The sequence below is a fragment of the Amblyomma americanum genome, chromosome 2, assembly GCF_052857255.1.
Source record: "Amblyomma americanum isolate KBUSLIRL-KWMA chromosome 2, ASM5285725v1, whole genome shotgun sequence".
NCBI lineage: Eukaryota > Metazoa > Arthropoda > Arachnida > Ixodida > Ixodidae > Amblyomma > Amblyomma americanum.
Genome location: NC_135498.1, coordinates 212,614,381 through 212,641,229, shown reverse-complemented (window position 1 = coordinate 212,641,229; position 26,849 = coordinate 212,614,381). Strand labels below are relative to the sequence as shown.

At 49.1% G+C, this 26,849-nt stretch overlaps 1 protein-coding gene across 1 annotated transcript in view; it reads right to left on the bottom strand.

Moving 5' to 3' along the window:
* The window catches only part of LOC144122126 (putative ATP-dependent DNA helicase HFM1), a 364,149-nt gene that overhangs the window by 212,594 nt on the left and 124,706 nt on the right, over window positions 1-26,849 (bottom strand). The window contains exons 6-7 of the mRNA XM_077655666.1: window positions 12,767-12,835; window positions 12,593-12,709 (exon numbers count right to left, since the gene is read on the bottom strand). Of these exons, the coding sequence (XP_077511792.1) occupies window positions 12,593-12,709; window positions 12,767-12,835 (186 nt within the window). The remainder of the gene's footprint in view (window positions 1-12,592; window positions 12,710-12,766; window positions 12,836-26,849) is intronic.

The following is a 26,849-nucleotide window of genomic DNA, read 5'->3' as shown; positions in this document are numbered from 1 at the left end:
GCCAGAGCCGCATCGGTGCCCTTGATCTTTCGCAGACTACATTCTGCAAGCAGGGACTCAGCAACATTTGACACCATCTTCGTGGGGTAGCCTGCTGCAGATAGCCTGTTCACCTGTGCGTGGAAACTGCCTTTTGTCTGATGCAGACATGATCTTTGCAGTGCTGCTCTTAGGCATGCCTTAGCGATACCGCGCTTAACAATCTTCGAGTGAGCTGACCGGAAAGGGAGAAGGCTCTTCCTGGACCGCGGCGAGTATGCCCAACAAATATGGTTGTTAGAAATTGTCAGTTCCATGTCTAAAAACCTGAGCCTATTATTAGAGGGGAGCTCTGAAGTCAATTGGAGGTCATTAAGTTCATAACAGAACACGTCAAAAATCTCTGCAATCATTTGCTGTGCGTCATTAGTACGATATAAAATTAGAAAGTCATCAACATATCGCATTATCTTAACAATGGGCGCGTCATCGAGCTTAGTTCGAAGACGCCTGTCATAACTTGCTAGAAGTAAATCGCTTAGTACAGGAGCGATGCTCGAGCCAATGCAGACTCCTTGTTTTTGGATAAAAAACTTGCTGTCTATAGTGACAAAGGTTGATCTCATGTAAAAATTTAGCAATTCTAAAAACCTGCTAACGTCCATTCCACATGTGTTTTGGAATTTTGTTACGCCAAAGCGGTCGATGCAAAGGCTGACTTCCGCGGTCACAGAGCGCTGAGGCAAGGAATAGTAGAGGTCCTTCGTGCCATTTCATTTATATGCTGCCTCACCTGTAGCAATAAACCATTTGGTTGTTAGTCAGCGCCGGTGTTTTGTGCTTCTCTTGTGTCTCGTCTTTGATTGCGCTGTTTTTTCCAATTCGTTAAACATGTACCAACCAGCCCGTATTTTCCCTCTTCTGGAATTCATTTCTTCTACATCGGGCACTTTTCTACCCTCTTTATGCCTCCGCTCTTCAGTTATATGTGTCAATCTTTTGGCCGCAACCACATGCCGGGCTCGTCTTCTCACGTTTTCAATCAAGAACTCTTATCTGCCTCCTGATGTTCTCAGCTTATTTGGGGTACTCGCACCCTCAGATGGTCATGCAAAGCGAGTCTGCCGCATTCTGCGATCTGAGACCTGGAGGCAAGCCAGGTTCTACACCGAGTGCCTGAGCATCGCGTGCAGAAGCGAGGTATCTACACAAGCAGGGAACAAAAGATTTGGACAAGACCTGCGTTTGGCATCTAATACAGCAGAATTCATGTGGCGCCAGATAGTTCCTTGGCTTCCACGGAAAAGGAGACCTCCAGGGCCCGTCCAACAGGAAGTGGTTGTGCTTGGCAACGTCAACATCCCTACGAAAGTCAACAGCCTTCTCAAGCAGGGACCGAAGTTCTGTGAACATCCGCGTCTGGACAAAACTGAGCTGCTTTCTCTTGTGCGGACGGCTGCAAAAAGGGCCACCATAGATGACGCCAACAGATGCATCTTGGAAGGAGTTGAGTGCCTCCCAAAAGACGTCAAGAAGGGAAACACACGTCTTCTCACCTCCGCTGCGGAAGCCCTCAGAGATGCAAAGGTGAAGCTGCTACAGTCAGACAAGGAAGGTGGCTTTGTCATTGTGTCCAATGGCCTGTACAAAGAAAAGGCTCAAGAAGCAGTCCAAGCCAACTTCAGGGAATTAAAGTCCGTCAAACCTGCCAAGGTGCAAGAAAAAGCGGTCCAGCTTTGTGAACAAGCCGGCCTCTCGAGGCTGGCTTCGTCTCTAGGGGCATCGAAAAGAACCTGCCTTTCTATGTTCTTCAGTGCGAAGACACACAAGGATCAGTGCCCATTCCGCGCAATCGTGTCTGAAAGAGGCACGTGGCAACGTGAAGTCGCTGTTTTCTTGCAGAAGTGCCTTTCTCACCTGGAGGTGGACGACCCATTCCTCATCAGGAAGCCCGAGACTGTTTCAGACTTCCTTCGGGAAGAGTGCCCACCACATGTAAGCGCTTTCTCGATTGACGTGAAGGACCTCTACTATTCCTTGCCTCAGCGCTCTGTGACCGCGGAAGTCAGCCTTTGCATCGACCGCTTTGGCGTAACAAAATTCCAAAACACATGTGGAATGGACGTTAGCAGGTTTTTAGAATTGCTAAATTTTTACATGAGATCAACCTTTGTCACTATAGACAGCAAGTTTTTTATCCAAAAACAAGGAGTCTGCATTGGCTCGAGCATCGCTCCTGTACTAAGCGATTTACTTCTAGCAAGTTATGACAGGCGTCTTCGAACTAAGCTCGATGACGCGCCCATTGTTAAGATAATGCGATATGTTGATGACTTTCTAATTTTATATCGTACTAATGACGCACAGCAAATGATTGCAGAGATTTTTGACGTGTTCTGTTATGAACTTAATGACCTCCAATTGACTTCAGAGCTCCCCTCTAATAATAGGCTCAGGTTTTTAGACATGGAACTGACAATTTCTAACAACCATATTTGTTGGGCATACTCGCCGCGGTCCAGGAAGAGCCTTCTCCCTTTCCGGTCAGCTCACTCGAAGATTGTTAAGCGCGGTATCGCTAAGGCATGCCTAAGAGCAGCACTGCAAAGATCATGTCTGCATCAGACAAAAGGCAGTTTCCACGCACAGGTGAACAGGCTATCTGCAGCAGGCTACCCCACGAAGATGGTGTCAAATGTTGCTGAGTCCCTGCTTGCAGAATGTAGTCTGCGAAAGATCAAGGGCACCGATGCGGCTCTGGCAGAAAGAAAAAGAACAGTGTGCATCCCGTATGTGCACAAAGTTTCGCACAATCTAAAGAAGATAGTGAGCAAAGGAGGCATTAGGCTGGTTTTTTCAGCCAAGAATAAACTTAGCGGATTGTGCAAGCGTGTTAATGAGGATAGAAGCAGAAAAGGCTGCCAGAAGAAGCATAAGCGGAAGTTCGTTCAGTGTCGTGTTGGTGTCGTTTACAAGATCCCGACCTCTTGTGGCAGTTTCTACATCGGTGAGACGGGACGATGCATCAATGATAGACTGCGTGAACATGCAAAAGATATAGAGAACAAGTCTCGCAGAAACCATCTTGCTGTGCACTGTGCTGAGTGTGATGATTGCGAAGCGCACCTCAATAGGACCACTACCATCGCCCGTTATAAAGATGAGACCACAAGGCTCATTTCGGAGGCTTGCCATATCAGAAAGCTCGGTAACACCTGTATCAGCAGCCCATCGATAAATCTACTATCAAAGGAACTTGCGTATCTTAATCAGTGACGTGCCCCTTTTTTTAGTCAAGTTGTGTGGTTGTGCGGTATCTTTCTGTCATGCTTACTTTGTGTTGTTACTCGTGCCATTTCACTTATATGCTGCCTCACCTGTAGCAATAAACCATTTGGTTGTTAGTCAGCGCCGGTGTTTTGTGCTTCTCTTGTGTCTCGTCTTTGATTGCGCTGTTTTTTCCAATTCGTTAAGTTCAAGGTTTGCGCTTCTGACCACATCCCCAAGTGATCCCTAGAAAATATCTTGAAAATATGAAAGCATGATAATATCTTCTTCATCGGGTGGAGATTCAATCAAATGTAAAATGCTCAAAATTACTCAACCGTATTCTGCAATTATCCTTTCAATGCTTTTTTCACAGTCTCTAGGTTCCTCAGTACTCCCAAGCGATTGGAGGGTTGGCAAGGTTGTTCCGGTCCCTAAATCAGGTAACACTCATTCCACCGAAAACTATCGCCCTATATCACTCACAAGTATTCCATGTAAACTTTTGGAGCATGTTATATATTCTCATCTCGTCAATTTCCTTGAGTCTAATTCCTTCTTTGCGGCTGAACAACACGGTTTTAGAAAGACGTTCTCATGCGAAACACAACTTATATGTTTTACTAATTACCTGTTTACCTATCCTGACATGAGCTTCGTTGCAGATTGCGTGTTTTTGGACTTTGCGAAAGCTTTCGATACTGTTTCACATGATCTCCTAATTCTTAAACTTAGCATGCTTAACATTCATCCAAATGTTCTAAACTGGATTAAAAGCTTTCTGTCAAATCGAACTCAGTACGTTTCTGCTAACGACTGTTCATCTTCTCACATTTCCATAACATCGGGCGTACCCCAGGGATCGGTACTGGGACCTCTTCTCTTCCTTATCTGCATTAACGAACTTCCTAAATGCATTTCCCATTCATCTATCAGGCTTTTTGCCGATGACTGCGTCGTTTATCGCAAAATTACTGATCACACTGATTATATTAAGCTTCAAGAAGATCTTAACAGCATACCTAACTGGTGCGATAAATGGTTCATGCGACTAAATGCTAACAAATGTAAAACAATGCATGTATCGCGTCGCACCAAGATCCCTGACAACACGCGCACTTACTTTCTTCACGACACTTCCCTTAAATCCGTCAACTCATACAGATACCTAGGTGTTCATATTTCATGTAACCTATCATGGCATATGCACGTCGAACACGTCACTAATAACGCTAACCGGGTTCTTGGGTATACCTACGTCGAAATTTCTTTGCTGCGCCTCTGCCGCTAAAACTAACATTGTACAAAACATTAGTGCGGCCAAAACTAGAATATGCATGCGCTGTATGGGATCCCATTCAAATCACACTAATAAACACACTTGAATCCATTCAAAATCGCGCAGCACGTTTTATCTCATCTAACTATTCCCGTCACGCCAGCATTACTTCCATGAAAAGCACCCTTGCCGTGCTGGACCTTTCTTCGCGCCGTAAATGCTTTCGACTTTGTCTTTTTCATAGAATGTATCATCATAACCCTGTGTTAAAAGATCATCTTTTTGCTCGCCCATCATACATATCCTCCCGTTCTGACCACATGTTTAAAGTTGCTGTCCCACTTTTCAGAACAAAAGCGTGTCATAATTCATTTGCTGTGGAGGGGCAGGCCTTCCAGCTTGCTTCTGCGCGCCGCCATTTCGACGCTGGCCCTGCCCAAATCAAGGACCCTCCGCTCAGCAGGGAAGCCCACTCACCGGGCTTCCGCCATCACTCCCCATCTCCACAGCATTACTCTTCGCCGACGCGTCGTAGCGATGCTAAAGTTAGCGGACGGCGGACCCCGAGCTCTCGCCGGGGAAACTAACAGCTGCAACCTCGCGAGGAGAGGTTGTAACCAGTGGAAAAGTTTCAAAGCCCTCACTACAGCCGCAACTGCCGATCGCTACCCGTGATTCTGACGCCGCTGTTCACATCGACATTGCCGCACTACCACCGAAAATACAGCCTACATTACCACCGAAAATGCCGCACCAGATGACCAGCCCCGACAACGCAACTGACAGCGCCGACCTTAACGCACTTAAGCCGCAAATTCCGAAAGAGACGAGCAACCCAGACGACGTTGTTAGCGCTGACCTCGCCGTTTGCATTGTCGGGCTGGAGGTCCACGCTCTGGTGGATAACGGTGACGATTTTTCAATTATTAGCCAAAAACTGGCTGACACGCTGCGCAAAGTAAAAACCGAATGGACTGGGCCAGTAATAAGAAGTGTTGGGGGTCAGCTACTGGTACCGACTGCGATGTGCACTGCCCGGATTGGAATAGGAAACTCAGTGTTCGTTGGCAGCTTCTTTATTCTCTGTGACTGTTGCGAAGACCTCACCTTGGGCATGGACTTTCTACGCCTTCATGGGGCTGTAATCAGCTTTCGGGACAACTTCGTTCCCTTCACCAAAAATCATGGAGTCCTTGATTATGCGGAAGTACCACTGATGCCCTTGCGCATCGTCAATGAGACGGTGACATTACCTCCGCGATCATGCTCTCTTGTTGAAGTGAAGTGCGACGTGTCGCATACCGGCGATGGCGTCGCCGAACTGGCAGTCACCCTGGCACTCCGCCTAGGTGTGTCTATAGCTCGAGGGATAGTCAATTTGGCCAATGGGCACACAGAAGTGCTGCTGATTAACTTAGCGACGAGCGCCAGCAAGTTCCGAAAGGCACAACTGTGGCCTTTTTCGACAGCCTCCCAAGTGCGCAGGGCTGTTTTGTGCTACAACAGGAATGATCATTGAGCATGGCGTCCGCAACCATCGTCAATGTGAGCCCAAATTTGTAGTCTTCAGAACGGGAACGCCTTTTGGATCTAATAGAACACTTTCGAGACTGTATTGCTTCAGAACCGCGGATCAGCCAAACGCCTTTGACCAAACATCGAATTATCAAAGATGACGCGATCGGCCCGATTCGACAAAATCCTTACCGTGTGGCTCCGAAAGAACGCGAAGCCATTCCAGCGTCAGGTGGCCAAAAATGCTTAGAGACGACGTTATCCAGCCGTCACAGAGTCCCTGGGCTTCCCCTGTGGTACTTGTTTGCATTGACTACCGCAAGCTCAACAAAGTGACCAAAAAAGACGTGTACCCTTCTACCTCGCACCAATGATTTCCTTGATCGGCTACGAAATCCACCTCACTTCTTATAAATGGATTTGAAAAGTGGATATTGGAGTAGAAGATACGGATCAGGAGAAGACACCAATCGTCACTCCCGACGGATTGTATGAGTTTAAGGTTCTTCCATTCAGTTTATGCTCGGCACCAGCAACATTTCAGAGGCTGATGGACACTGTGCCCTCCGGACTCAAGTGGCAAATATGTCTGGTGTATCTTGACGTGATCGTGTTTTCGGCCACCTTCGAGGAGTATCTACGCCGCTTGCTAGCTGTCTTTCAGACCATCTGCGGGCCTCACACTAAAACCCGAGGAGTGCCACTTCGGTTGCGAGGAGCTGCAATTCTTAGGACACGTTGTTAGCCAAGAAGGTGTCCGGCGTGGTCCCAAAAAGCTCTCCCTTGTTCGGCGGACCTGCGAAGCGCATGAACAACGGGGTCCCGGAATGAGGGACTCCGCCTTATACTGTAAGGAGCGAGACCCACTAGGGGCCTCACCCCGAGCACCTCTATGTACATGTACATGAATAAATGCTTTTCGCCACCACCACCACATTCGCCAAGTTCCTAACACCTGCGGACAAAAAGACGGTGCGGCGCTTCCTGGGGCTTTGCGCCTATAACCGTCAATTTATTGCTGGCTTCTCGCGAACTGCGTGGCCATTAGCTTCACTGACACGCAACAACGCTCTCTTTCGCTGGAGTGAAGGAGAGCACCAAGCTTTTAATGAGCTCTGGAGACGTCTACAGACGGCACCTATCCTGGCGCACTTTCATGACGACATCCCTACCCTGCTTCGTACCGTTGCGAGCTATGTGGGTTTAGGTGCTGTATTGGTGCAACGCCAGGATGGTGTGGAAAAAGTGATTGCTTATGTCAACAGGACTCGGTCTAAAGCAGAAGCGAACTACTCGGCAACAGAAAAAGAATGGCTTGCAGTGGCATGAGTGGTTATGAATTTCCGCCCTTAGTTGTACGCTCGCCCCTTTCAAGTCGCTAGCGATCTTCACTCTCTATTGGCTGACGAACTTAAATGACCCTTCAGGGAGACTCGCGAGCTGGAGCCTTCGGTTACAAGATTTCGACATGACGGTTATTTACGAATCCGGAAAGAAGCATACGGATGCTGACTGCCTTTCGTGAGCCCTGGTCGAACCTTCCACTATGACCGATGAAGACACCGCCTTTTTAGGAGTCATAGATGACGCAACTCTTTCCCAACAACAGAGAGAGGACCAGGAATTGCTCCCTCTTATTGATTTCTTGGAGAAGCGAACTACGGCTGTACCTAAGATTTTCGCACGCAGCCCCTCTTCATTTTTCGCTTCGACGTAATTTACAAGAGCCTCCGTCAAGGGGGGAACAGTCATCTACTCGTCGTCCCGACAGCTCTGCGCGCAGAAGTCTTGCAAGCGTGCCACGACGAGCATACCGCTGGCCACCTGGGCTACACCCGCACGTTGGCTGGAGTACAGCGCCGATACTACTGGCCGAACCTGCCGGCGACAGGGAAGCACTATGTACGGACGTGCGTAGGCTGCCAACGCCGTAAATCACCCCCTGAAAAACCAGCCGGCCTACTCCACCCTCTTAAAGTGCCAAAGACACCTTTCAAGCAAATTGGCATGGACCTCTTGGGACCATTTACGACATCTACTGCCGGGAATAAATGGATAATTGTCGCCACCGATTATCTAACACGCTACGCGGAGACAACGGCTCTGCCCAGGGGTACCGCCACCGAAGCAGCCCGGTTATTTGTTGAGAACGTTGTCCTCAGGCATGGCGCACCGGCACTGATTATAACTGACCGAGGAACTTAATTTACGGCCGAGCTTTTGGGAACCGTTCCCCGCCTCAGCGGTACCAGTCATCGTAAAACGACGGCCTATCACCCCCAAACCAATGGACTGACGGAACGCCTCTATAAGACCATCGCAGACATGCTCTGTATGTACGCCGACGTGGACCACATGAATTGAGACGAATACCGGCGGCGACGATGTCGATCAGGACGCCGAGGAATTCGCACAGCGCGCAGAGGAATCTCGCCAACGCGCGCGTGCGCGCATCAGAACTCAGCAGGAGTATGATGCACGACGCTACAATCTTCGCCACAGACATGCCATGTATGAACCTGGCGACAAAGTGGGTCCGGACGCCTATTCGCCGCCCTGGACTCAGAAAAACTATTACGGCGATACTTCGGGCCCTATGTTGTGATGAGACGTTTAACCGACGTAACGTATGAGGTGGTGCCAGACGGGTTATCCACATCCAAGCGATGCCAGCAGCGGGTCGGCGTCTTCCATGTTGTACGTATGAAGCCGTACTACTCGGACCGATCTTGACCTCCTACTTCTTTTTGTGACCATCGGTACGATGCTTCCTGAGGAGGGGGGGGGGGGGGGGGGCGAATGCCGCATGCAAGAAGACGCCAAAGATTACGACTGGGTCTACGAGCTAAAACGGGTCTACGAGAAGCTGGAACGCAGGGCTATTTCTGGTTGACCAGTAAACAGTTTTCATCTTTAAGCCCTCCTCAGGGTTCTACCGAGTCGTGACAATATTAATGCATTCTTTTAGTACAATAGGAGAGATTTCGTCTATTCCAGCAGAATGCTTCGCTGTCATGGCATTAACAACTGTGACGAAGTCATCAGCGGTTATATAAGTATATCCGAACGATGTCGAACTGCGAGAAACGGTAACAGGGCTGCAAACTAAAGGGCAAGCGTTCGCAACACCTGGCCCATTTTACACAAACAAATATCAAATGAAGCTTCTAATGAATTCAGCGTTCTTTCCAATACTTCAAAGTCAGGAATTACAAAATCAACAGATGTAGGTTTAATAACGGAGCTAATTATTCACCACATCAGCTTTGAATCGTTGCAACTTTTGGATATTAACTGGGAGCAGTATTCTTTTTATGCTTCCTTATTATTATTACGTTTAGCTCTGTTACACGGCTCTCACCTAAAAAATGCGCCGGTGGCAGGCTCATTTGTAAACACACTAAATCCAACGCGTGCACTCAGAAGGGAGTAAATCAGGTGGTAGAACTAATCAGTTTGCAGCACTAACACATGCTAGGCCATTCATACGAAGTTTTTGTGCCGTCGTCCAGTTCGGTATATATACACAGCGAAGACCGAAACAGCGAATTGCAATTCGGCATCATATGCCCCGATTTTCAGGACGTATGTCGGCCGCGAATTGCGAACACCGCATAACTAGAAAACTAAGACCTCCCGTTAAACGCTGTCGCGGAGATGTTGATGCTGATGGTTCATTCTTCCCATGCAGTGCAGAATCTGACAAAGGCGCACTAAAGAGGATTCTGAGCTCGTCTTTTTACCGCGGGAACTCGATCTACACGTTCCGAGAATTCTTAGAAACTTCGAATTATTGTCCTGTGTGGCCGATTTCCCGATTAAATCGAATTAAACGTCCCGGCTCTCGCCTTTTTTTTTTTTTAGCTCACCTCCGAAAGTATCAGTGCAGTGCGCCTTACAGCAAGTCGCGTGGCGCCGTGCCGCTCTGCCATCGGCGGAGTGATGCATAAAGCACAGTCCACGCGTATTCTTTTTTTTTTACGTGGGGCTTATTTGCGGCTACGTTGTCTGGGGCTGAAACTATTTATTTACAGAAACATAAAAACAAAAAAGCAAAAATAAAAGAAACTCGCTGAAATGCACTCCACGCGTTGCATGACACCGCCTACTTTCGGGCGTGAGTTGAAAAAGAAAAGGGCGAGAGCCGGGACCTCTAATTCGATTTAATATTGAAATGGGCCGCCCAGGACATTTACTTTAACTCCTGAAGAGTGCCCTTAGAGTGTAGATCAAGTTCCCGCGGTAAGTAGACGAGCTTAGAATCCCTTTTAATGCAGCAATTCTTCCTGTGCTACTGAAGAGTGTTGACGTGCATATGGGGTTAACGGGAGATTCAAGATTCCTGCGCAGTTTCTATCTCACAGCGCCATGGAGCACGTAGTGGCAGCCGCATGAAGTATAAGTGTTTGTCCAGGCTCCGGGACTTGAATGCGCTGGCAGTGGTGAGGAAGAGAAGGCCCGAAGGCAGGCGATGGCGAAAAGATCACGCGACCAAATATAGTGGCTCTCATGCCCTAACGCTCTAATGCTGCTTCTGTGCCCCCCGTGAGGGGAGCCAGTGAAAGCCTCCTAGCGGCGGGGGTAATAATAATAATAATAATAATTGGTTTTGGGGGGGGAAAGGAAATGGCGCAGTATCTGTCTCATATATCGTTGGACACCTGAACCGCGCCGTAAGGGAAGGGTAAAGGAGAGAGTGAAAGAAGAAAGGAAGAGAGAGGTGCCGTAGTGGAGGGCTCCGGAATAGTTTTGACCACCTGGGGATCTTTAACGTGCACTGACATCGCACAGTACACGGGCGCCTTAGCGTTTTTCCTCCATAAAAACGCAGCCGCCGCGGTCGGGTTCGAACCCGGGAACTCCGGATCAGTAGTCGAGCGCCCTAACCACTGAGCCACCGCGGCTTTCCTCAGCTTCCCATCGACGAGCACGTGACTCGACGTCTGTGTCTGCGTGGTATTTCGGTTGTGACCGTGTCTAATTGGTTTTTGAGGAAAGGAAATCGCACAGTATCTTTCTCATATTGTTGGACACCTGAACCGCGCCGTAAGGAAAGGGATAAAGGAGGGAGTGAAAGAAGAAAGGAAGAGGTGCCGTAGTGGAGGGCTCCGGAAAAATTTCGACCACCTGGGGATCTTTAACGTGCATTGACATCACACAGCACACGGGCGCCTTAGCGTTTTTCCTCCATAAAAACGCGGCCGCCGCAGTCGGGTTCGAACCCAGAGTCCCCTCCGATTTTTTCTGGCGATAGTTGTTAAAGCGGCCCTTAAATGATTCTGATGGTCATATTCTAGTGCAAGAAATAGGTAATGGTGGCGTTTGTGAGTATTCGAGCGAAATTTAAAATCTGCGCATGCTTCCTATAATTTACAAATAATTTATTTTACATTGCTGCTACAGTAGCTCGTCATCGATTGGAAGATATCTCAGCACGTGTTCTTAGCCGCCCCTACCCCGATGACGTCAAGTGCGTAAATTCGGCGAACCTTCTCATTGGGCGTGCCCAAGTGACATAGTCGGGATGGGGTTACACTACATTCACAAGCCGTTCGCAGCGCTGTGAAAACTGCGAGGAACGAGGCCAATCAGAATGAAAATTAAAATTGGCTTCTGGGGAAAATTCCCCGCCGCGGTGGTTCAGTGGTTAGGGCGCTCGACTACTGATCCGAAGTTCCCGGGTTCAAACGCGACCGCGGCGGCTACGTTTTTTATGGAGGAAAAACGGTAAGGCGCCCGTGTGCTGTGCGATGTCAGTGCACGTTAAAGATCTCCAGGTGGTCGAAATTATTCCAGAGCCCTCCACTACGGCACCTCTCTCTTCCTTTCTTCTTTCACTCCCTCCTTTACCCTTCCCTTACGGCGCGGTTCAGGTGTCCAACGATATATGAGACAGATACTGCGCCATTTCCTTTCCCCCCCAAAAAACCAATTATTATTATTATTATTATTATTATTATTATTATTATTATTATTATTATTATTATTATTATTATTATTATTATTATTATTATTATTATTATTATTATTATTATTATTATTCTGGGGAAAGGAAATGGCGCAGCATCCGTCTCACACCCCGGCGCACACCTGAACCTCCGTCCGAAAAGGAAAGGCGCATTAACTGTCTCAGTTCTCGATGGATAGGTCAACATCACCTTGAGAGAAGGGAGGAGTGAAAGAAGGAGAAGGAGAGAAAGAGGTGCCGTAGTGGAGGGCTCCTGAGTAATTTCGACCACCCGGGCATATTTAACGTACCCTGACATCGCACACCACACGGGCACCTTTTGCGTTTCCCCTCCATCGAAGCTTGGCTGCAGCGGCCGGGTTCGTACCCGGGTACACCGGCCCAGTAGCCCAGCGCCCTAACCACTGATCCACCGCAGCGGGAATACAATGTTACTTGCCAGTATACAGAATGGAAAGAGCAACTGAAATGAAAGCTAGTAAGACAAAGGTTGCTGTGCTCAGCAAACTCATGCGAATCCAGTGCGTCACTCGAGTGCCCTCGGCCGATCGAGGAGCAACGCCGTGTGGTCGGCCAGTGCTCACGTCGGCGGCGTTCTGCGCGCATCCGCACACGGCGACGAGGCGAGGCCGGCCCCGCTTGGCCCGTGTGAGCACCGCCTCGAGCACCGCGCCTCGGCCAGCCTCCGACACGGTCTGTACCTGCGCACCACTCGACGTCGTCCACGGCTCGACCGGCAGGCCGCGCTTCCTCCTCACCTCGTCCACCAACACCAGTTCGGGGCGCACGGCGTCGGGCCAGCGCCTGGCGCACACGTCCCACTTCTCCTGCAATATGCACAACTTCAGTTTTGGAAATGCACGAGAGAGGGCGTTACACCTCTTGTTTGCACTGGTCACGGTTCGCTGCTTCCGGCGCAGTACGAACACAGGCACTTTCTCATTGTATAGTAGGATACAGCTTCAAAAACTCGCCAGATGTTCTGATGCTCCGCTAACCAGTCGGAGAAGTGAATGAAAGCAGGATTTGATCAGAGTAAAGGTAGTGCATAACACACGCAGCGCGAAGAAAGCAAGGACAGTGTTGTACATGTATACTTTTTAGAGCGTTGGCTCTCACTAGCTCGGTCCTCAGCTTCGCGCAGTCGTCTTCGTCCCAACAGGTGCGAAACAGGAGAAATAAAAATCCCTTCAATTACATACGTGGCCACTCTCTGTCACAAAAAAAATTGGCAGTGGCTTAGCTCGGCTATGCCAGGATATACGTAGCGAGAGGCACGTTTTCCTGGCTGCGCTTGCGGTGGTCACCGTATGTATGACAATGAGAGACATTGGGCTCCATCTCGGCGGCTATGCGCCGTCTATTACGCTCGGCAGTCTGGCATCCCCGTTTTGGAAACCGTTCCTCTCTCTGTTCGGGCGTCTCCGCTGCTCTCTTCGACTTCTTACGCTCATTCTCTCTTTGTTGAGTAGCCAAGTGCCAGGCGCCAACCACAGGATCGGAGGAGTTAATCTTCTCTCGTCTATACCGCCCTTTAGCAGAGGCTGGACTCTCCTTCTGTGCATCCATGTCAAACGTTGTGATACAGCCGCCCACTGACAGACAGATAGTTGCCAGGAAGAAAGAAAAAGAAAGTGCACAGGCCTGCTCACTGGCTCAAGAAGGGCCACAAACGCTACCACGTGCAGATAGCAGGAGAGTTGAAAGATCGGATAGAAAGACAGGATAGTAAAGACGCGCTAAAGGCAAGGCCGATCCCGGAGGTAGTGCAATACCGGGCCAACCGGTGGCGGGAGTGAAGCATCCTTCAAACTCCGCCACATTTCCAAAAAAAAAAGTCCAACTGGACCCGTAACAGCTCCGCCTTTTATACGCAGTGCTGCTCATAGAGCGGTAAGGCGTCGACGAAGCGCGCGGCGCATCTTGTGTGATCTCTCTGGTTGCCATGGGAACGGCGCATGAGCACAACTGCTCATCCGCGTGACGTCACGCGCGGCTCCGACGGTGGAGCGGGCGCGTAGCCGCGGCGACGGCAAAGCGCACGCCGCAACTGCTACTCCTCTCCGGGTGCCATGGTAACGGCGCATGTGCACAACTGTCTATCCTGGCTCACGGCGAAATGCTCTACTTGTTGCCCAGTGTAGCTCTCGCTGCAAAATAGGTGCAAAACCGGCGCGGCGCGAAAGGAATCACGTGCGTGCGCGGCGTGGAAGGTTCGAAGAGCGTGGAAAAAACCACTCATTGCCGACGGGGAGCGCGTAATCTCGAGCGCGCTGAGTGACGCCCTCTCCACTTCGCTTGCACGCGCCGGAAATATATATAATATATAATTGGTTTTGGGGGAAAGGAAAATGGCGCAGTATCTGTCTCATATATCGTTGGACACCTGAACCGCGCCGTAAGGGAAGGGATAAAGAAGGGAGTGAAAGAAGAAAGGAAGAAGAGGTGCCGTAGTGGAGGGCTCCGGAATAATTTCGACCACCTGGGGATCTTTAACGTGCACTGACATCGCACAGCACACGGGCGCCTTAGCATTTTTCCTCCATAAAAACGCAGCCGCCGCGGTCGGGTTCGAACCCGGGAACTCCGGATCAGTAGTCGAGCGCCCTAACCACTGAGCCACCGATCGCGCCGGAAAGATGCGACGCAAGCTTTCTGGAAGACTCACTTCGCGCCTGGTCAATGGCGATGCGTGCCCGGCGGTAGGGCGAGAGAGCAATTGTGCGCTTGACACTGTGTATTACTGCGCCTGCCTTAGCGCCAAGTAACGGACGCGGCGCGACCTGTATGTATGGGAAAGACGTTGAGCGCTGTCGATGCCGTAGGTCAAGCTTCGGAGAAGCGCGCCCGCAAGACTTCTGGGTCGACATCACTCGACCAGCCACAGACCAGCGAGGCAGCGCGCGCCAGTTTTCGGGAAGTCCCCGTCGCGATACCCTGGCCGTCGAACTGTCTCAGTGAACAAGTTGTGTTCTGTTTTGTTTGCCTCTCACCTGTATTAGAGAGTTTTAGTTTCACGTACGTAGAGGCTTCACGTACGTAGAGCTCTTACGGGTGACCAGTGCGCATGCGCAGAACGCAAAGGGTATGAGCGAGTCTCACGTACGTACGTGAGATTCGGATTTTTGCGTTGAGGTCTTTGCGTTGCTTGCGTACGTAGCGTTGACAAACATGGCGGCACCCTGCCCGCCGTTTCACGGCGATAACAACTTCGTTGCTAATCCCTCGAGGCGATATCGTGTTCTAAACTGCTGTATTCGCCTTCGATTTGCCCATTCTTACCTTCGCATAAGGTTTCAAGCGACAAATAGCTTTTGTTTTTCAGACAGAAGGGCGATTTTTCAGCTGCTAAGCCTGACGAAGTAGCGTTGGTCGTCATCATAGCAACGGTCTCGCTATGAATGGCTTGGCTTAAAGACTTGTCTTGGATGATTTTGGCTACAACCAGTGTCTGTGTTTCTTAGTAGATGGCGCTAGGCGTAACGCGCGGCGTGTTTCGCGTACGTGTAACTATAAGGGTTTCAAACCACCTGCGTGCAGGCTACGTAGACTTCTCACGTTTGCGTACGTGAACCCTCTATGTACGTGGAACTAAAACTCTCTATTAGTGCACGTGAGGTGCAAGATATCTCGTGTTTTTTAGATGTGTTGAATTTTTTCCGTACAAAAAATTAGCACAAAGGACGGAACACCGGAGCGCCGGAATGGCAACGCGTCGTGCTGCGGGTGACGAAGAGGCTGATAAAGACAGTGCCGCGCCGTTCCCATTCTACATTATTAGGGGGGTTCAGCGGACAGTCGCAGCCAAGCAAAGTTTACTTTTTCTGTCTCGCCCTCTCTCTTTTTTGAACGCAGCCTTGCTCCCGCTGGCAACTGGTGAAGAATAGGATAGTTGTTTTTTTCTTGCTTCTTTGGCAGTTATTTTTGCGAGCAGCTTCAGCCGCACTGCGCTTGGCAACTGCTTGAACAGCTCTGCATCCAGGAGCTGCCATGGCCTCCCAAGGGAGCAAATTTGAATATAATTGAAAATAAAAGGGGGTTAATGAAAAAGCGACTAGCTAAGAGGCAGCTGCACGAGTCATAGCCAGATATCCTTTGGGCGGCGGTTCAAGAGGAATTGAGCAGGCTTCAGGCTCTTCCTGACCTTGCAAGCAGCAACCTGTTTGACTCCCTCCCTGAGCGCCTTCAAAGCGTTGTGAGGGTCGATGGGGCCTATGCACGCCATTAGTGCAACGACGTGTTTGCTCTCGCATCACGAAAGCGAGCTGGCTCTCCTCCTTACTTCTTTTCCTGAATTGATGGGATATTGACCCTGTTAATATTGTTACACTTTCCCAACAAAGTGACTTGTGTGAATTAGTTGCGTCGGGAAAATAAACTCTATCGGTTTTTCGAGCATGTGGAATACTGGCTAAAATCAGCGGTGTCATCTATTGTTCCCGCGAGCTCCTTTGGCAAACCATCACGGACATAAGAAACAGTAATAAAAAAGAAGCCATCTTTGCTCATGATAACCGAGCCAAAATAAATGCCGCATGCAGAGCCACGTACGGTCGGGACTTCGACGCTACGGCGATGGCACGCTTGATAAAGCTTAATTCCTGTCGTCCCCCTATGCTGCAAGAATGGAAACGGCCCGATAGGCAGGTCTGCAAACCGCAGCGCCGCGTGGTGAGATGTACAAATTCTGATCGCCAGTGATTTGTGCTATTTTTTACTTGCGACTGTACATAACTTTGTCTGTTTACGAGTGTTTTTAAATTCCTCTGTATTGTCTCTTGTTATCGAAATTATCGAAAGATTATTTTCTTTGTGAACCTTTGGCTCCGACCCATTCTATGGCTGGCGACTGGCGAAAGCTTAACACCAAATGACCACTACTTGGTAGCTCGTTTTTGGCTGAGCTTGCCACGATGAGTTGAGGGCATCGCCTCTCAGACCGAGACTTCTATCCCCCCCCCACCCCCCTGCACGCTGTAAGGGCGTCTGGAAGCGCACGAGACAAGTGCGCGAAAAAGTGGCATTTCTGGTGTCGGCGGCAGGACGTTTGCTGTTCTGTACATGTAAGCGCCGAGGTCCGTGAAAGAGTAGGAAGCAGTTTACGATGTGGTCGTGTTTAGCAGCAGAGCGATACTGTGAGGTGCCGCGCTGAAGCGATTAGTGAGTTTCACCGAGTGGAGGTGTTCGTTGCTCTGAAAATAGAGTTTAGTATCTAAATATGAGTTAGAAGGAGCTAGGTGAGGTTGTCATCCAGATGGGGATGTCCGGAGCCGAGCTTCGGAAATGGGTAAACCAGGACAGAGAGAGAGGGCTGAAAAGAAAGGTAGAGGGCTCGAGAAGTTGCTGAGAGAAAATGGCAGCGAAGGCAAGAAGCACCAGAGAAACTCTCTTTGCAGCGAGAGATAGAACAGCAGAGGAAACAAGGAGAAGGACAGAGAGAACGGAAGAGGAAGAAGCTGAAAGAGGATTTGAAAGAGAGAAAACAATCCTTGTGAGGAAGCTTGTCCACGTTAGGCGTTTGAAGAACATCAGTCAACCTATGGAGCTAAACCCCGCAGAGGTCGGGCCGAAGAACTAAGAGACCCATCCGTTGGCAACCGCGGAAGAGCTTGCAGCTAGTTTCACAGGTCTGAATTCGGTGGCGGAATAGCCCGTTCCTGCAAATGAGACCACAGAGAGCTAAGGTCTGACCGGACTTGCGCGCTTTCTCAGGAGATAGAAAGTAGCTGCTACCGAGGTAGCAGGTACAGAAGAAGAGGGCAACGTGACGCTCCATTCGGAATGTACCTTCAGGAATCCGCCTGAAGACGAAGGAAGTTGGGCCGCCATCGAGAGGTCCGAGTGCAGCACGCCTGAGTGTTGCAGTGATGACCGAGAGAAAGAGTGCTCAAGTGGCGTGGAGAGTGAAAGCACTGACGAAGCTCTAGCCGAGGAGAACTCCACGAGTGGAATATCATTAATGGTTCCAAGTTAACTATCGATTAACGTGGAAGTGCTTACCGCTGAAGAAACCGAGAAAAAATTTCCTATCAGAAAGGAGAAAGTTTAGTGGAAGGATCGGAGGAGGCTGAGGGCGAGCCTTGTGATGGCTGCTGTGACAGTGACGAGCTGAAGAGAGAAACTGAGGAAGAGTTGAGAAGGGTGAGGAGAATGAGTCTCGAATCTCTGACTGGCCGTGCTCTGAGCACTGCAGACAAGGAAAGGTCCGAAAGAAAAAACGGAAAAAGGACTTGGAAATAAAAGAAGGTTCAGGCCACGAAGAACACGAAGGGACTGAAGTACAGACTTCATCGTGAGGATGCTACTGGGATGAATCAGTTTAAAATGATCCGGGTATGCCCACAGTAGGAATTCAGCGGAAAACAAAAAGAAAGAGCGAGTCGAACAGCGCCGGTTCTGGTGATGTGGAACAGGACAGGCCTCGGAGAAAGGTCCGGAAGAAACTGGAAATAAAGAGAGCTGAGTTGAAGTCGGGTGCAACCAAACGTCGCAGGAAGGTGAGAAAGATGATGAGACGAAAGAGTCGAACTTTCGGCATGCACCCAGGCAAGAGTTCTGACAGCGAAAGGAGATAGAACCGAAAAGGAAGTCCGAATCGAATGCCGAAAAAGAGCAGAATTCGGCACAGAAAGAACATCCACAGTCGGGTTGGAAATGAGCCATGGGTGCTACCGAAACCTCGACCGGTGCAAGACTCGTTCCCACTGCGTAGGCCAAATTAGGAATTATTGGCGCATGCATGCTTTGTAATTGTGCGCTCCATGGTTGGAAGGTTGTCTTACTGTATTGCCGAGTTGCTGCCTGTTTTGAAATGCATTTTGAAGATTGTCAACTCTCCGGTATGCGAGCATCATAGTAGTTATGTATGTTTTCGGGCATTTGAGTTTGTGATCGAATGCATGTGCACTCAATTTTCTTGTGTTATGACCATTATTTCACAATATTTTTAAAGGAATGGGCAGTGTCGTATAAACCAGCGCGGCGAAAGCTGCGACCGGCGAAGCTGGGCACCAACCCCCCCCCCCCCCCCCCTTGTCACTTGGTATCTTGTTCCTGGCTGATCTTGTCACGTTGAGTAGGCATCTCCTGAGAGACCAGAGCAGTTACCCCCACACGCTCTAAACGCCGCTGTAAGATTGTTTTTTTTTTCGCATGCGCACGCGTCCTTGCGACCGTGCGCTAGGGCGAACATTGGGGCGCATGAACGCATCCGCCTGTGCGCATAAGGTTGGTCAACTTAAAGTTTTTGCCGCACGAGCGGATGGTCGCATTACGCTATTGGCTGCTGTCCCGTCACCTAGCGGCGCAGCGGAGCCAGGCCGCGCCTCCTCAGCTATATGGCCGCCCGCGAAGCGGAGTGAAAAACCAGACCTAGTGGGTGGTAGCTGTGCCGAGAAACACATACTCTTGGCTGCATGTAAATATTGCGATTGTTGACGGCGACTTCGAGCTTCACCGAGTTCAACAGCGGCAAGCGGCAGTTTCCCCCAGGTTGTTGTGTCGCCGTGTACAGTGAGTTGACCGAGCGGCCTACAAACCTACGCAGTCTAGGCAAGACGTAGCAGTGCCGGTGTCGCGAAGTGTTTATTTGGAGCTGTTTGTGATAGATACAAGTGTTGTTTATTCGCGCGACGATCTTCACGAACAGCAGCGAGAAGCAGCCCCCCAGGGTGAGTTTCCTGCGCGTACAGCAAGATTCACAGCGCAGTGACAAGTGTCAGTGTAGTGAAAGTGATTGCAGTCAGATCGAATGTTTTTGCGTCAGTCAGTGATATCGCCTGCAAGTATAATTACGTTTGAAAGCTTACTACGCTTGTCTTGTTTTCCGAATCCTGAAATGAACTTAGAGTCGGGTGCACGCGTGTGTACTGAGTTTGAGGACTGCCATGAGTGCGACGTGACGAAATGAACTTCGAGATATGCTGCTAGTCCCATTCGTTGCAGCGGTTGCAGTGATTGCGAGCACAAGTCGTTGTGCTGCGGCGTATCCATCACCGATATCGATCGTAGTTCGTCTGTACTGTGGTAGACAACCGCCGTGAATGCGACGAGACCATTCTGAAACTTGTGTTTTACGTATATGCGAAACGGCCTCGGCGGCACGGCCGTTGAGCTGTTTTATGCCGGGACTACAATAGCGTCGTCAGCAATCTGCGGCATTGTGCTCCATAAAGTGTAATTTGCGACTATGAGTGGCCGGATTACGATGGTATGCCGGCGGCGCTGTGTAATCTGTGTGAAAACATCGGTGTGCATGGCAGCTCTCACACCTGGAGCGGCTTTTTTTTATTTCCTGCCGGCTGCGCGGGCCCATATCTCCAATAAATATTTGCGTGACAAACTGAATGAATCAAACTTCCCCTGCATGTGATCATAGTCTGAGAAAAAAAAAAGGTGTTAATTTCGGGTTTTAACATGTTATCACGAGATGATCAACACTAATTAATGTACGAACAAAAACAATTGTCGCAACTCATTCACCGGTGTTTCACAATACACAAGTTGTTAACTAGCGCTTCCTAAGTGAGCTGTACCAGCTTGTGTGAGACATTCTCGAAGCCTTTAGAAGCATATGTCATCAATGCACATGCATCTGCTGCGTTTATTTACCTGTGACTGCCTGCAGTGAACATTATTTGCCTGCAGGATGAATGCGATGGTGGGCCTATGAGAATGTATTTGTCGGAAATGTAGAATGCTTCCTAGATTTCCTTAGCCTTCTTTGCATTTGCTGCATTCCTAAATTTGTTTGCTTGAATGTAGATGCTTGTTTGCACCTTCCACAATGCTCAGCTATAGGTTTCTTGGGACATATATCTGTTCACATTTGCCGTATGGTCGTGAGGGGGTCATGTTTGTGCATATTGCCAAACCATGTTAACAAGGTTTATTTCGATCTTTCAAATTGTGCTATGCTCTATTGCGCTGTCGTTGGCCCTGCAATGCTGACGTTAGGCCATTTTTGAAAGCCGGGCCCCTATTGGAAAAACCAGCATGATTTATGCTGGCATTCATAATGGACATGGTCGCGAAAGTACCGGGCATGCCGGGAAGAAAGACTTTCATATTGGAACGTGCTGGCAATGCCGGACATTTGTTGGGAAGCAAACTGGGCATGTCGGACACGATGGTGGCCATGTGAACACATCTGATGCTGGAAGCAGAAAATGTTGGGAGGTTAGGTGGGCACAGAAAAAACGATACTGGGCATGTGGGAACCCATAGCGGTGGTGTGTCGTGTTAAATTCCGACTGGCAGGTAAGCCGGCGCACACTGAGCCAGGGCAGCTAGCGATCGTGTAATTGGCAAGGCCATCAAATCTGAATCTGCTGCGGGCGAGCTGGATATCTGCATAGCACGCGCGAGTTGACTGCATACGAGGAATTGCGGTCTTTATACTACCACTTCGACGCTTACTTCTATACTCTCTCTACTTGCGGTTGACGAAAACATAATTTCGAACGACGGCTCGTCTTTATAACGTAGGGACTGCAGCTAAGAAACTGTGGAATGCACTAAACATCCCAATAGATGCATCGCAGACCCCTCCCCCCAAAAAAAGGAGAGAGAGAAGACGGGGACAGCCGCAGGGCAAACGAAATAGTGGACAGAATTCGTACCGCGTGAATGCGTGTTGCGGATCTATCAAGACACTGCTTCCTCAAGCATTAATTCTGAACCGCCATCCAAGTATAAAAATATTGTTACATCGTTAGCTTTTCCTCGCGATATTAGTAGCTGCTGGCAATTTTGCGCCCTCCAAAGCGGTAGAATACCAGCAAAAGTTTGTGTGTAAACTTTCCCTGTGCCCGTCGTGAAGAAATACCAGTCGTTTCGCAAAACACCGAAACTGAAACTCAGCATCGTTTTTGCCCGGCAGGGGGCCAGGCCAGCCAGTGGCCTTCGTCACCTCCGTCACTATACCGTCGATGTTATTTTCCCGTCTATTATGGCGTGCGCCGTATTTGCGCGTGTGTGGCATTTTCCTCGTTGGCGTTGCATAACCCCTCTTGCAACAACGCTTCTCCTCCTCCTGTACCATCCTCGCCCTCGTTTTTCCCCTCTCCTTCTTTTTTCTCTTTTCCTCCGCCTCCTCGCCTAGTAGTTCTCCTCTTTCACAGCCGTTCCGCTCTTCGCTCCGCTCCTTTCTTTTCTATAACCTCAACGGCTAGGGCATATTTCTGCAGCCGCTGCAGAGAAAGCGATGTCGGGACGTATTTTCGCCTTCGGGCTAGGGCATATTTCTGCAGCCGCTACAGAGAAAGCGATTCGGGGACGTATTTTCGCCTTCGGAACGCGTTCGAATCGTGGTCCAACGCGCAATAACGCGAGACAAACTACCCGTAGTCAAGTATTAGGGCCAAGCATACACCACGCGACAGAAAAAAACATAGGTCGCGTAGAGAAAGCTATTGCGGACGTACTTACGCCCGCGAAATCTCGCCGTGAACACTTACGCTCACCGACTGCAGTCAAACAGCGAGGCAAATCCACTTTGTGCACAAATGTGGGCGTAAACCAACAAACGCTAAAACATAGGGCACGTAATTCAGTTGACATTCCGACTGCGTTTCACTCATGCATATACATATGTCTTTTTTCAGAAGGCCAATTAAGCGTTCCTTCACTGCAAAGTCATAAGAGTTGGCTCCTCCTAGAAGCCGCTTGGCGTGAAGGGTAGCTTCCAGGGTTTGCGTCGCCAAGCTGTTTCTAGTATTTGTTTTCATCAGGTTGATCAGAGAGAAAACTCTGTTGCACTGCAGTGCGGCGAACAGGGAAGCTTGTAGAGGCAAAGCCTTATTTCAGGGCGCCCGTCTGCCTCATTGAGTCTTTAGAGCTCTTCACTGCAGCGCTTCCCTCATCATCCCTGTACAGTCCGCGCATTTGATTCACCATGTAAATAGAATAAATATATTGTTGTCCCCCAATGTCTTCGTGCGTCCCGTCATCCTCGTACCTCCACCCTGCCCGACCCCGCTACCTCGATCCCATCAATGCTTTCCGCACGTGCAGATGGCGCATTGGTAGACTCTCAAAATCAAGGGGGTCAAGAAAGGGTGAATAAGGAGCCTATTCACACGGAAAAATAAAAATGACCCATACAGAAAGTAAAATTTCCCTACATTACAACAATAATATATTAATCTATTTTTCCCCTAAACGTTTAAATTCTCTAGATATAGGAGAAAATCCCTAGGGTTGGCAGGCCTGCGCCGAAGGCTCGGAAGAGCTGGCGCAGTGTAAACGGAAAGAGGAGTGGGTGAGGGGAGAGGAGGAGGGGCCGAAGCAGCGATGAGGGTTATGGAACGCCAACGAGGACTCGCGTGCCGTCGGCTCGCGCGCGTCTCGGTACTGCAGTAAACAAGGCAGCTGAGGCGTGCTTTTTGAGAGCTGTAGAGAAGTTGGCGTTACGACCACTGAGGGTGAACAAAATTGAAAATTAACTTTGAGAGGTTTTTTACGGCACCACGGGTGTTCTTACCCAACAAAAATCCGTCCGTCGCCGTCCTGTTTTAAGCGATGCAAAATCTTAAATGGGAGCACAGTTGCATGACTGTGTTCGAAAAGTGTGGAAATGACGGGGCGCTTACATCGCACCTCAGTGCAAGTTTATCGCCAAACAGAACGGCTGCCAGTGATTAGTTGACCACAACAGCGCGTTTTCCGGAAAGGCGATGCTGCTGTGATCACCCTTGAGATTACTCAGACACGAACGTCACATGATTCATTTCACTTTTTTTTTTATCGAAAAACATCATTATGCTAAGTAAAGCAGTTTTCGGATAGGCAGCACAACGACCTTCACCTCAACCAACGACAGCAGTGGGTCACGTATGTGGCACAGTTATGGCGTCGAACCTTTACCCACGACCTTCAGTTGACCTTTGACATTGGGGTGCCCTTTGGGTTGATCTTAAGAGCACCCGATGGGGTGATGTGAAGCCACGTGATGGGTAACCATGCGCGCAGAAGCTTCCCGCTGAATTCCAGGGTTATTCAAGTTAAGGCACTGCCAACTATCCCCCTGAAAATAATAATAATAAATGGTTTTGGGGGAAAGGAAATGGCGCAGTATCTGTCTCATATATCGTTGGACACCTGAACCGCGCCGTAAGGGAAGGGATGAAGGAGGGAGTGAAAGAAGAAAGAGAAATAGGTGCCATAGTGGAGGGCTCCGGCATAATTTCGACCACCTGGGGATCTTTAACGTGCACTGACATCGCACAGCACACGGGCGCCTTAGCGTTTTGCCTCCATAAAAACGCAGCCGCCGCGGTCGGGTTCGAACCCGGGAACTCCGGATCAGTAGTCGAGCGCCCTAACCACTGAGCCACCGCGGCGGGTATCCCCCCCTGAAAATTGCTGCTTGTGGTTTGGTTATTTTCGCGTGGAGGGCGCAATTCCGTCTTTAAGTGCGACGCAGCACTGAAAAAAAATCACACTTTCCAATAAATGCACGCAATAAAGAGAACTTGCGAAGAAGCCGCCTTGTGTCCACGATCAAAGGGACGGAGAGCAAAGACCTCAAGTGAATAGCAGGGCCGACTAGTAGTAGCCAAAAACGATGTAAATGCGTGGGAAGGCTTACTTACCACCAGTACGTCGGTGAGTACTATATATGTGTCAGTATTTGGCAACTTGCTTCGTGTATACTTGTTCGTATTGGAAGCTTCTCACTCATTCACCCACGAACCGGCAATTGACGAACACAGCCCTTCTACACCATCTACCAGAAATTGAGAGGAGGGGGGAGGTATTCACTATGCTCTCTTTAGGCTTGAGAATAGTTACCGAATGTAAAGAAACTGGTCGCCGATGTACTTTCCAATGCGACGGTTATGCAGACGCATATCAGTATATTTCGATTTTCTAGCTCTCTCCGGCATAGCGAGAATGCTCTTTTCAAACACTTAACAAGCTGCGACTGCAGTACACGAACAGAGGCACGCAAAAAACGGCACCATGTGACGTCACGAACCGACGAGTCAAGCGACGAAGATCATGACGTCGTATAATTAATGGTAATGAATATAATTAGGCAAAACTAAGATTAATTACTATAATTAGTGATGACATCATATGAGTGTGACGTCATACCAGGTCAAGTGACAGCGATGTAATGAGCCATCAGACCTAGTCACGTGACGACGCTGTAATATGACATCACACCTATATACTCACGTGACAACGATGCAATTTCTCGTCGTACCAGACCCCCATCTACACCCTTCCACCCCCATTTCAAGATCCATATGGATTCCACATTACTACACATGCGCGCATGACGCATTGCAAAGAGTGCCCACAACCCGGTCCGCATTAATGACATTAGGATTGTCCAGCAGGTAAACGAGCCACATCTCATGCACGACATACTGCAAAGATCATGCAACGACACACGCCTTTGACTCTCGAGATGATGGCGATGATGATGATGATGCTAACAGTGTATCCTTATGAGCGCGGGGAAGTGTGATATACCGCTACCAAATTAAAAGTTGCCAGATAATTGATTAAATATTGTACATTACCCAGCAACCGAAGACAATTATTGTGCGGGAAAATAGGAATACCTGCAGCTAATAGTTAGGGATGATGATGTTGATGTTCCTGGGAGGTCAAGACCCTCCCTCGTTTCAGCTACTTCCCTCCAGGTTTGGAAATCCTAGGAATTCTCCGATTACTCGGTGGTCCCGCGCCATTTTGAAAGAAAGGGCTAGATCACGTCTTCGAACACTGTGTCAACTATTGGTCAAAACAACTGGCCTAGAGGGGACAGCGTGAACCGCTCTCTCTGTCAAGAGCACCATGGCTCAAATTTCCCCGCAGCAGAATATCTTTTCCCGAGCACCCCCCCCCCCCCCCCCCCCCACCCCATACGCCTGAACAGAATGTTGTGTACCATTTCGTCAACCAGTCTGAGAAAATTGCTTTAAGTCAATCACTTGTCTTCCTTCAAGACTGAACTAATCAATGGTACGCCAGCATCCTCGACGTTTTTTACCTGCGAGCACCGCCCGTGCATTCTGCTAAGCCGTTTATATTCAACGATGGGTCTCTGCAAAATAGTTGCACGAAAGATAACGCGTAGTGCCTGGTCATCTGCAAGGCAGGCTGCCAACTTAACCGATCCCATACGAGAAAAGAAAAAAAAGACGATGATTAGAAACATGCAAACAAAAATCGCACACTAAAAACAGAATCGAACAACAGTGTGCCCCATTAAACGTCATATTATAAGGTTTGAAACAGCGACTCAGCAGCACGGCGCGAGCATATAATCAGTTCTATTATACATCTTCATTAAAAAAAAGGAAAACGAATCGGCTACCACATCTCTATACGCTCATTATAGTCTTGCATTTTTTCGCCGCTAAAACACCGCTATGCTGGCGCGTTCGCATCGTGTTGTGGTGTTTCGGCATAATAAGCGAATTTCTGAGAAGGAACAAGGAACCGGAGACCAAAAGGGGGTTATTCGGAAGGATAAAAAAGTGGATAAAAAAATGGAGCGAACAGCGGAACAGCTGTGAGAGAAAATTACAATTATTACAATTACTGCACCCATTTCCTCTCCTCGAAAAGCAATTTTCCAAATAAAAATGCCCCTGTGCTGTGCGGCGTTAAACAACGGCAAGTGGACTAAACTGAAATGAGCCGTCCGCTATAGTATTTATCATAATCTCTGCATCACTCCGGAACGTGTAACTCAACGTTTACCTTTCTGTTTTTTTATTCACGCATGTACAGAAGTACAGTCGACCTCAGTTTTCGGCATACCGCCGAAGCAGACATCGTTTGGCGCATACATAACCGAGCTCATTAGGCAGTGTAAGCTTT